This window comes from Dunckerocampus dactyliophorus, chromosome 13, assembly GCF_027744805.1.
Source record: "Dunckerocampus dactyliophorus isolate RoL2022-P2 chromosome 13, RoL_Ddac_1.1, whole genome shotgun sequence".
Taxonomy (NCBI): domain Eukaryota; kingdom Metazoa; phylum Chordata; class Actinopteri; order Syngnathiformes; family Syngnathidae; genus Dunckerocampus; species Dunckerocampus dactyliophorus.
Window position 1 is genome coordinate 10528731 of NC_072831.1, and position 11630 is coordinate 10540360.

At 41.0% G+C, this 11630-nt stretch overlaps 2 protein-coding genes across 2 annotated transcripts; one reads left to right on the forward strand and one right to left on the reverse strand.

The window, feature by feature from the left end:
* The first annotated feature begins 497 nt into the window (after nucleotides 1-497).
* On the forward strand, nucleotides 498-6432 carry zdhhc22 (zinc finger DHHC-type palmitoyltransferase 22). The gene is made up of 3 exons (XM_054797486.1): nucleotides 498-602; nucleotides 3008-3565; nucleotides 3635-6432. The coding sequence occupies exons 1-3, from the start codon at nucleotides 512-514 to the stop codon at nucleotides 3904-3906; spliced, it is 921 nt and encodes a 306-aa protein (XP_054653461.1). The 5' UTR covers nucleotides 498-511; the 3' UTR covers nucleotides 3907-6432.
* LOC129192971 (CLOCK-interacting pacemaker-like) lies at nucleotides 6094-11510 on the reverse strand. The gene is made up of 4 exons (XM_054797485.1): nucleotides 11387-11510; nucleotides 10646-10762; nucleotides 10113-10282; nucleotides 6094-8526 (listed from the first exon to the last, which is right to left on the reverse strand). Exons 1-4 carry the CDS (start codon nucleotides 11493-11495, stop codon nucleotides 7783-7785), a joined length of 1140 nt encoding a protein of 379 aa, XP_054653460.1. The 5' UTR covers nucleotides 11496-11510; the 3' UTR covers nucleotides 6094-7782.
* Between the last annotated feature and the right edge of the window lie 120 nt (nucleotides 11511-11630).

Below are 11630 nucleotides of genomic sequence, written 5' to 3' on the forward strand. Positions count from 1 at the left end.
TTAAAGGCAGCAATGATCTTGAAAAATGTAAAGTAAAACTCATCGGTATCGGCAGTACCGGCCCTGTTCATTTAACAACGCATTCATTATTATGGTTGCAGTTTGCAGTGGTGCAGAACTGTGCAGTACTGCATCATAAAGAGACTGTGTCTAATATTTCGAATGTCAAGCATGTAAATTAGGTTTTTAAAAAGTAGCTCAGCAACATTTGCAGGAATAACATCAGGACCAGCATATTTTTGGCATGGATGGTAAAACTCCAGAGGCTGGGGTGCCATCTGCTGGAACAAAGTCTGTCTTGCACCTTTAGTTTGTTTTCAAGTCCAAATGTATTCAGTTGAATGGTAAATCAAAGAAAAACATAAATACATATAATATATTTTTTAAAACAAATAATGCATAATAATTTCCACTAGATTTTCATGCGTGCGCTTCACTATTTTGAACATAAGTTGCCAATATGTTTTTTTGTTGAATGACAGGACAAAGATATCTTCTCCAGCAGGGGGCGATGCAGCCCAGCGTGGATGTCGACGTGTGTGCGGATCGGCTGCCAGTGAGCTTGGCGGTGCTGAAAAGGACAGCTCCTCCCAAGGCTGCAGGTACACGCATCTTTGTCTCACTATCGCTGTTTTTCCCCACGCAGGAATGACATTTATGACGTCATGGTTCGGCTTTGATAGTTCACGTTAAGGTGAGGGCGATGGGGGAGGTTTAGGTCAACGGGGTGTGCGGAGCACTGTCGGAGGAGGGGTTGGTTGGCGAAGGCACACCGTGGGTCATCCCCGTCTTTTCCACGTCACGTCCCTGGATCAGGACTATAGAAGTCATCTTCCACCCAGCGTGGCATTCAGCTGTGGGTCTGCAGAGCACCATGCAGAGGGCCGGGCGAGATATTTTTGCTCTGCTCAGGGGTCCCTAAAGGTTTCAGGAACCCAATTTGCTGAGAGATGAGCTTTCTCCTGCAGAAGATTTGACATTCTCTCACAGGACACTCTTACTGCATGCTATATCAATGTGTCACCATGCATCCAAGACGGGGCCAAAACTGTACTCTAAAGATGTAGGTGAACAATCTAATGAGGTCTAATGTAACAGGTGTACAGTACACAGTACTGTATATAACATTATGTGCTACACGAACAGAGAGGAAATGTAACATTCCTACTTAATGATATGTTCACGATTGTGCTTGGAGAACTGCACAGCAACATGAGAGGCGTTCCTGAGTTTACTTCATGGATCTACATAAATAAGGCCCTCAAAATAGTAGAAACAGCTCCCAGTATCCACCACTATAACAAACATGACATGAAAATTAAACTAGTACTAAGCATTCTACCACCTGATATTTTGTGATCATGGTTGTTTGCTGCCATCCTTAGACCACATCATGATACTACATAGAGATGTTTCACATATTGACCCGAATATAAGACGACGTTTTTGTCATAATCGTTTTTGAATCTTTTTGGAGTCATGTTTTCAATATCACTGAAATAACAACTAGTAGATTACAATATAAACAAGGATTTCTGGATGAGTGACAGGAAGGAAAGCTCCGCCTTCTTGTTAGTTTGCATGCTCGCCCCTCAATGTACAGTAAAACAAGGATGATGTCAATTTCAGCCACAAATTGCCATTTTGTGACATACAAAAGTGTGTCACAAAGACGATGAAATAAATAATACAAAACGGTGGAGCTTACGTTTCAGCTGCTGTGATTTCCCAAGTACAAGGCCTCATTGTGGACCAGACGTATTTTGCTGCATCCAAAACATGCGCTTTGACCAAACTTCAACAAAATGTGTACACGCCGCAAATATAAACAGCGTAGTCCACACACAATGTAACCAAAATTGAATGAGCTGACCTCTGCCTTGACACACAGTGTGAGCTCGGACTGTTTTGTCAAAATTCAGACAATGACAAAAGTGACACTGATTCTTATGGCGTAATGTCCATAATACGTGTTCATTCAAAATTTCTACTCATCTATTTTTTTCAAATCAATACATTTTGGGGAAGTGTTTTTTGACATCATGCTTCCGCGGAAGGTGACGTGTGTTAGTCTTGTGCTAACCAACAATGCTTTGAAGGACATAGCGCTGAGTCTCACATGGAGTTTGAAGCGATGTCTATCCAATAGCTCTGTGTTACATTCACTAAGTTAAGTAGGAAAAAATATTTTGGGTAAAAATGTTTGTCCCGTGATTTATCACGGTTAGAATCATAATCAATAAATTAAAGGCAACATTACAAATGCTTTCAATGATCTTGAAAAATGTAAAGTAAAACTCATCGGTATTGGCAATACCGGCCCTATGTTTATTGGTATCAAATTGATACCAAAATCTGCAGTATCGCTCCATTTTGGAGTATGTTTGTGACAATCTATGGTCAATTTAAAGCATTTATACTGACAGATGATAAGGCGATATGTATATTGAAGTGATACTTTATTTTAATATATAAAAATTGGTTAGAAAATAACTTCAATTTTGCTTGCTATTTCAGGCTATGTCACGCTTTTGGTACCCCTTTCAGGAGACTGACTCTCTATGTGTTATTATTAGTTATTAGTATCAACATTTAAGCTATTTTTCTTTACATTGTGCACCTTTGCTCTATTTTTCCCTTTTTTTTTGGTTTAATTTGATTCTTGGCTACAAGAACAACAAACAAACTATGGGCCGCAAAGGACCACCAAGGCTGCACTTTCGGTACCCCTGCCATAGTGGGGAACCAGCAAAAAATAAATTCTGTATCTACTCCTTTATCCAGATCCTCTCCAAAATTGAATATCTTCATCCTTGGCCTTGGTGCTACAAAGTTTCATGAAAGTTTTTGCATAATTCTGCCAACTGCATCTGTACTAAAGTCAACATGAGTGCTGTGAAATAGCTCTTAAACCTTTGCAGAGTATTGTAGCTCTTGTGTTGGATCTTATTAGAGGTCCAAATTTGATTTTCTTACTGCTGATGCTTGCGTTTCCTCCCCCATGCAGCCATGTTCACCCGGATGCTCAAACTGAGGCTTCTCAACGCCGTGGCCCCTGCATACTTTTTCATGGCGACAGTCGTCACCTTCATCCTGCACTTTGGCTTCTTCATTCCAACAATCTTCCCCAGCCCTGACACATCACCCGGGGGGTCCACAACTGTTCACACCGTGGTTTTTCTTTTCCTCATGTTCAACGCCCTTGGGAATTACACAATGACTATCTTATATCCCGCAGCAAGTGCCAACGAGACGGCGGTCCCGGTGTGTTCACCACACTGCTCGGACAAAGTGGACGCTCACTACCTCCTGAACGGCCGCCACTTCTGCAAACTGTGTAAGAAGGTTATACTCAAGCGGGATCACCACTGCTTCTTCACTGGGAATTGCATCGGCAACAAAAACATGCGTTATTTCATCATGTTTTGCATCTACACTTCGTGCACTTGTTTGTACTCGCTGGTTCTTGGTGTGGCCTTTCTCACAGTGGAGTACTCCATTTCTTTCGAGAACCCGCTGACCTTCTTGACCCTTCTCCCCCTCTCCACTGGTTACTTCTTCATGGGTGAGTTGTCTTATGAAACTATTTCATGATGAAATACGACTTATTAAGGAATTCATACCCTCAACTCAGGAACAATCTCCGGCCTGCAGCTCTTCCTGGTCCTGATGCTGTACGTGTGGCTGGGCATCGGGCTTGTCTGTGCGGGTTTCTGCTGCCAGCAGGTGCTGCTGGTGGCCCGTGGTCAGACCTGGTGTCAGCTGCAGAGGGGCCAGCTTGTGGAAAACTGCAGCCCCTGGAGAAGCAACCTCAAGGATGTGTTTGGAACCAACTGGGCGCTGGGCCTCATCCTGCCTGTGCACACAGTGGAGATGTGCTCTGAAGAGGCACTAAAGCAAGACTGAGTCATCTTCTCATCATTCATTTATCAACTACTCTCAATAGGTCACACAGGCAACACACTCTGGAAATAAAAGTTATGATTCATTTACCGTATTGACCCAAATATAAGCACTTTCCCTTTTAAAAAAAGTCTCAGGGTCGAGAGATGTATACATGCAAATGATGAGACAGAGGTTTTCTTCCCGTCACTCACACACACCAATGACTTGGAGAGATGTAGCCATAGCACAGAGACCTACTGGAAAAGAGGAGATATAGCATGATGCTAATTTTGTGGACAAGACACATGATATCCGTTTTTAATGCAATCGTATGTTATTTCACTGATACTTGTTTGTCTGTGATTGTCTCATCAAATATTTTTCCAAGAACGACTTGTAAAAGAGGGGCCGTCTTATATTCGGGTCAATACTAATTACAGTGGAACCTCTAAATGCAGTTCAGAGACGTCTGCTGAAAAGTCACAGATGTTTGAAAGATTTTTCGATGGCCCTGAAATAAGACTTTTTCTGTTATTTCTTGTTTGCTTTGTTCCAGACAGAAATTATACAATGATTGACATTTTAACATTGTTATTAAGTAGTCACATGAGAATAAAAAAGCTAAGTATTGCATAGTAAAGCTTAAAAAAAAGCACAATACAGAGGGATCAAGCCATTTGCAGAGCAAAACAGGTATTGTATCTAAGCTTTGTAGGGTTTAAGTATTTTAGTTGTTGGTTGGGAAATACAAATCTACAAATTGTTAGCTGACTAAAATAGTGCCTTGCTTGGCTTAATTGTCATGCAAGTCATTAGCCATCTTGCTTCCGGTTACATGTCCAAGCATCTGCTTACAAGGTGGTCCTCGGTTTACGACGTTCCATGGTTACAAACATGCTCCCATAGTTCAATTTAAGGACTTAGTTTTGTTTGCACCGGCTTGCACTACGACAAGTCGGTTGAAGAATACATGCCACATGCAGCACAGGAATGCAGCGTGTGCCTCGTGCTGGCCTGGAGAATACAGTGTGTGCCTGTGCAGCAACACTGCTCCAGGAGGAATAACATGGCTTATTAGTTAACATTTTGGACTTCATTATGTCTCCCAAGTGGTGGTGTGCAAAAGAAAAGGAACGCCATCAAGTGGGAAGGTGGAAGTGAAAATGAACATCATTAAAAAGCTCAGGAAACACGCTCACCAATATTGGCTGCTCTTTTGGTCTAAACTGCTCAACTATCATGACCGTCATTTAGGATAAAGATCATTGAATTCTAACGAATGCTTGAGGAGTCATGGATTCTGTGCGCTGTTACAAGGAGATCTGGGAGGAAAAGAGGATGTTATCCTTTCAGACTAGAATGGGACAATATTTTTAAAAAGTAGGGATAACCACGTGTCTCTTTTTGTTACTCTTTAATTCAGTTATTGTATTTAAACAGTTTATTACTGTGTTTTATGCAGTATGTTGTGTACAGCGTGAGTGTCTTAGGAGTTAATTTGTAAGGAACGGAATTGCATCGCTCATACTGTACTGAGTGGCCTGTTCTATGGTTTTTCTAAATTTTGGTTGAACTCCATTTTGTACCACTTTTTGGCATGACATTATGACATTGGAGGTTCCACTGTATGTGCTATATAATGACTTTATTAAGTATTCCATGGCATACATTCCTATAAGGAGAGGAGCCATATACAGTAAGCATATAGGGCTTTACATTTCAGTTTCAGTAGCTTTTAAAGGCAATATCTAGGACAAGTAAGATTCCTCATAAGCATATATGTGCACTGCTTTGCATTCTTGTATCATGAGCTAAACATGAATGCTGATGCCATTTGTGTGTGCAGAGAGAACATTCAGGAATGTATTTTTACCTTTATTACAGTTGATGTTAAGGGCTAGCCGGTAAGAACGTGTAGTGATCCCTGTAAGAACAAGACGATGTTGTCTGCTCCATAGAATGGTTGATGATAGGCTACATTGTGTAATTATCCAGGGTATTAATCACCATGTGCCATAAAATCATGTCTTACTTACACATTTTGTACACAACAGCCCCATAGATGAAGCAATAGCTGTACAGGCTAATGCTAACGATGGAGCCTTGTGGTGATACTGTAATAAGGACTTCCCACTGTTGCACTGCAGCTGCTTGACATATAGTCAACATTGTTTTAGATTCAAATAAATACGTTTAATTATTGGAGCTACTTTTCCTGCTATACACATAAAGGCAATGTGCTGTAAGTGAGAGTCTTCAATTTAGAAATCTACCGCACTCGGGTGGTTTTCTGTTAGTGTAGCATCTTTATTGGACAGAATCTTTGTACCTGAAGAACAAATGACAGAAGAAATGACTTTTCAAACAGTTTTATGACCATTAGTCAACGTCACTTTTGTGACAGCAGGCACGTTCCACAAAAAAAGGTCAAATATGTTTGTTAAAATCGTGTTACTACTACTACTGCCTGTAAAGTATTGCAAGAAAGTATTATTGGCAAAATAAAGAATTTCAAGTTGCCATTAAAACTTGCCCATGTATGGCTTCCTGTTGTTACTGATGGTTGATTCTTTGGAGAGCTTTGACTACATGCACCTTCCTCCTCCAGGTGAAGTTTGCATCTTTGCAGATGCCTTCAGCAATACAAGCAGCTCAAGCACTAACACAAGTATACAAATATTCAAAAGGCACAGTTAACATTCATGTTCACATTAAAATAAAACACAAGCAGGGCAACAGTCTGGTAACTAAAGTGCAAGAGGCTGATATGTAACAAATACTTCCCAGCTACTGTAGTGCCATCATGACCTCATTGAGCAACAAAAGAAGATAGTGGCAGATCCTTAAGTAAATACAAGGCCACAAAACTTCACTTAATACAATTTCACCTTTTTTTTCTTTTTACCAATTTTTCCAGTAACCTAGTTAAAATGTGTTTGGCAGGATTAAATAATAGTTTTTGCAAAAATAAAATCTTATCACAAATAAATAATACTTAAGAGAGAGCAACAGGTAAATTATATATAAAAAAGACATTTCGGTTAACTGCCATTACATACTTGACAAGGGAGGAGTGGACAGTTAAAATTAAACCACTGGAACTTGAAATAAGTGAAAATGAATTGACACATTGATTGGACATGCTAACTCTTGCTAAGTACAAGGGCAGCTGCACAGAATGAGTCTGAAACGGTTAATGCCTCGTACCATAAAAGTCTTTACATAACTCATTGTTTGTAGACTAACATATTCTTAGAGGAATTTAGAAGGAAATTACGGTATACAAAAAGTTAAGCATTAAAGTAAACCCATGGAACTTCAATGAACTGATTACGTTGAATTTCCGAGGATCTACTGCATAATTGCTTCAACTGGACTTTTTCCCGCAACAGCAGTACCAGAACTCTTTGCACATGTGCAAAGCACACGGTGCTCGTGGCGTGCTACTATATTTTGCCATGAAAATGCTATGAATTTCGTCAAATCCCGTCCACCGATTTAAAGCGAGTAGCATGAGAGTCTATAATTTCTGAAACTTGTTCATGCAACGCAATCGATGTCATCCCTTTTCTCGTGCATTACTTTTAGTACAAGATCCTGCAAAATTCTTGGGGGACTAGACTTGGACTAGATGTGCTTGGTGTGCCATGCTTGATTACAGTTCGCCATAGTTGCTATAGCCCTACAGAAAAAGGAAAATTATTATAGGCAAGGGTTTTAGACCAGCAGTACTGAATGTTTAAAGTTCAGACACAAGCAGCTAACATGGGTAATGGCAATATTATAAGCTTGTACTGACAAGCATTTGACTAATGAGACCTGGTGTCATACGATTTCCTCCCACTGCTGGTTATGTGCGCCAACACAGTGTAGTGAAACCATGTCTCTACTTGATTGTTACTTGTCATAGTCCTGCAGAGACAGCTGGAGCTTAGTCCACAGGTGAGGATCTCCACTTCCTAGAGCTTCCAGCAGGAGAGCAGTCTGCTCCTGAAGCAGCTGCAGCTGACCTTGGGTGCGCTTATTCTCCTTGATTAACTGCTTGGTGCGCATAGTGATGCCCAGCAGACCACAGTTGCTAAGGATGTTGTAGGTATTGCTGAAACGCGTCAACTTGTTGCTTTCTGCCAAGAGGCTGTCTTGGTAATTGTCAGGACATGACAAGTCGGGGTCCACCTCAGTCCTGCACTGATTTGCGTGTGGGGCAACAGAGGTGATCCCCGTCATAAAGGAGAGAGACTTCTCACTGAGCTGATCTGAGCTCTCAGCTGACAGAGCCGAGCGGTTGTTTGCTGCTTCAAACTTGGCCAAACTTGCTTTACTGGGAGCTTGCAGAGGCCGCTGAGTGGTGGGGGCGCCATACAGCCTGTTGCCTTGCTGATGTCTCCTGTGTGCTGAAAATGAACTCCTCATTCTGGAGGACCTCTTTGATGGTGCATCCACTGGGTTTGGGGCAATTCTGGGATATGACTTAAGAGCGGACGTGTAGCTTTTTGATTGCTTGCCATTGTCAGAGGCTGTTTTTGGTGAGCTGCTGCTGTTGGACATCATTGGATGAAGGAGAACCATCTGAGATGGAGACATGACACTGAGAGACGAAGGAAAGCCCCACTGTTTCTCTGCTGGAGTCACCTGCGAAGGCTAAAAGGTCAATCAAAACTGTAATTAGTACACAATGTAGTATTCCGATGAAGCAAAATACCCTTCTTGGTCTTAAGTAAAGATAAAATGAACAAATTAAATGAATTGAAGATGCTGGTGGCTGACAATGTTTCACATGGAATCCAAATGCCTTCTTTAATTGGAAATTTTAGACATTTCTCTGATTTTCCGCCAGGATTGTAGAACTGAAGAGGTTTTTTTGGATTATATGTACAATGTCTTCACCTAGCAAGGCAGCTTTCACGCTTACACAAAGTACTTGGTGCATTTCAAAATTACACAACTGGACATGGCTTAAGAGTTTGACATTGGCATTTTCATCATCAGGCCAAATTGTCCAGTGAACATGTGCAACAAGTAACAACCAACCTACTAACTAACAACCTTTGTGATGTACTGTGTGATGGAATGCAAACTTTGTGCTGGGTTGCGCACTTCATATTTTATATACAGTGGATCCCCACATGTCCAAGATTCAGCTGTCTCCACCCTGCATATCAAAACATAAAATCAAAACATAATACTTTTATGCATGTGAAAAGCCGCCTCCCTTACTCACGATGTACCCAAAAATAACACAAGTAACACATGTGGAACACACAATGTAACTGTACCACACAGAATATGCAGGTATCAAAATAGCCACTTACACACTAATATACATATACAAATTTATAGCCCGCAAAGCATGCTGGGAAGCACATGCACACACTTCCCCAACAGAAGGTTACATACCTTGCTGGTTCTACATAAGTATAAGATAGCGTTCTCTTACATCTATATTAGTGTGTGTGTTTAGTGCTGCAGTTACACTGTGTGTTCCACCTGTGTTATTTTGGGTTGCACTGTGATTGAGGGAGGCATTTGGTTTGATGAGCTCCTGTATGTGTTAAGAGTGTCATTTTAGGGGCGTCTCTATTACTTGTGGTTTTCGCCATTCGCAAGTGGTCCCATATTAACCCCCATGAAAGGCAAGGCTCTACTGTTGTGGTATTTTTGCCAAGCCAAACATTAAAATTAGGTTGTAAAATTATTTAAAAATTCTTGGAGTCCCTCTGTTGCATGCACCAACAGAGCCTCACAAAGACAGCGCCTTAGTCCGCTTGTTTGGTGAGCACCAGAGTTTGGATTTTGGCATTAACACTTGAGCAAACAAACTGCATTATCACAACTTTACTGTATGGTAAAAGGTAACATAAAGGTTTAAAATCTAGACCAAAAGCATAGCAACCTTTCGTGGCGACTGAACAAAAATAGTCACTAAAACAAACAATGACTGACTACTCCTGAGAAGTAGAAGTGTGTGGTCATAGATGACCCCGTTTTGTACCACTGGACAGGCTTTTCCCATGTATTCCAATAAGCCACTGGATGACGGCATTTAAAAACACACACAATTTGCATTCTGAAAAAAATTGTGACCTGCATTCCCTGACAATCTCTCATATGGTGTGCCACTGTGTAAATGACCATAAGTGAATCTCTGAGGTATATATACAATAAGTATCTTCAGTGCATATCTACTCCTAGTTCAGCCAAATCAGGTCAAAGCATGCTGTGTTTACCTGATTGAGGACCAAGTTATTCATAATCAGCATCGGAGACAGTCCGGCATACGAGCCTCCCATCACAGCCAGTTGCACACCAGCCATGTCCCGGCTGACTGCGGACCTTTTCCTCCCTGCATCTTCACAGTCGGTCCCATCAACTGCACTTAGGTACTCAGAGCTGGCATCTGGAGGGAACAGAAACAAGCCATCTCATCTTATTGAACCAGTCTAATGTTACCACTACCCGCAGCAGAACATTGATACGGTATTATAGAAACAGTGGCAGATGTAGATAAGCATCTCTGGAGTGCCTGGAAAATAAACCATCAAACACTGAGGTTTCAGATGAGTCCAGGTGATTCGCTAAGTGACCTAGTAAAAGAAAGGCTACATGCTACACAATATGACCTAGATCTATTTCTCTGATTGCAACTTACCTTGTATACTTAAAAAAAACTTACAGTAATGGTAAATTGTGCTTTTACCGAGAGCAGATTGAAAAAAAAAACTTTATCTTAACACAAAATATGTTTGAAAAAAAAAAAAACCTGAGAAGCCTGAATCCCGTTCCAGGTCCTGCTTAGATGCTCCATGATGTGTGCCCCTGGTGAATGATGGCGTCCTGTGATGGACAGATTGACTAAAACTGCTCATGTTGGTCTCCTCTGTGTGTGAGAGTGAATAAGCAAAAGACGGACATTAACTGCAATGACGAGGGGAAAAACAACACCAATAATTCTCAAGGTCATAGTTGAATGGTTGACGACATTAATTATCCAGAGTCAATTGGCCACACACAGCTGATGATCCTTTATCAGATATGTTATTAATGACGTAAGCGCTAGAATGAATACACCTTAGACACATGGCTAACAAACAAGCTGAACTAGGCATATAATATCAAACGCGTAAAGATTTACGTGAATGCAAAGTGACAAATTCATAATAGCTACATTACAAAAACAACAATTGGGAGTGAATTGGGAGTGTGCCAGTTTTGTGGCGACGTTAGCTAACGTTAGCTCACAAACGCAGGGTGACAAAAGGCAAACTTATAGCATGCTATCGCCTACATATTACAGAATCAAACACTGCAAATCACTTTACACGATCTTCTTCCCCGTTAGTTGCATGGTCTTATTTACTTTATTCACAGCACAAGTAGGCTAACGTTAGCATATGACCTCGTTGGCGTGGCAAACAACCGGTGGCAAGACAATACGTTTATCGATTTATATTAGCCAAAATGTTAAAGTTAACAATACGTTAAGAGTTAAAAGCAAACTCACGTGAACAGACAGAGTGTTTTTTTCCACTACGTATATTGAAGAATTGTTGTCCAGCCTCTTCCTGTTTCCTTCCGCTAGCAGGTTTGACGTCACACAATGCTCGATTCATATTCTTCTTCGTTGGTCTTCACAGCGATCGGTAGCCATATAGCTAGCATTACTGCCGTCTGCTGCAAGCTAACTCAAACAAAATAAACTTCACAATGATACTGTTCATTTATTAAACAGTAAAAACATCTTCAAC

Excerpts from the sequence above, each read along its gene's own strand:
- LOC129192971 (XM_054797485.1), bottom strand. The coding sequence starts at position 11,495 with ATGAATCGAGCATTGTGTGACGTCAAACCTGCTAGCGGAAGGAAACAG. Across the intron at positions 10,763-11,386 it reads AAAACACTCTGTCTGTTCAC|AGGAGACCAACATGAGCAGT; the intron begins GTGAGTTTGCTT and ends TCTCACACACAG. Across the intron at positions 10,283-10,645 it reads ACGGGATTCAGGCTTCTCAG|ATGCCAGCTCTGAGTACCTA; the intron begins GTTTTTTTTTTT and ends TGTTCCCTCCAG.
- zdhhc22 (XM_054797486.1), top strand. The coding sequence starts at position 512 with ATGCAGCCCAGCGTGGATGTCGACGTGTGTGCGGATCGGCTGCCAGTG. Across the intron at positions 603-3,007 it reads AGCTCCTCCCAAGGCTGCAG|CCATGTTCACCCGGATGCTC; the intron begins GTACACGCATCT and ends TCCCCCATGCAG. Across the intron at positions 3,566-3,634 it reads CACTGGTTACTTCTTCATGG|GAACAATCTCCGGCCTGCAG; the intron begins GTGAGTTGTCTT and ends CCCTCAACTCAG.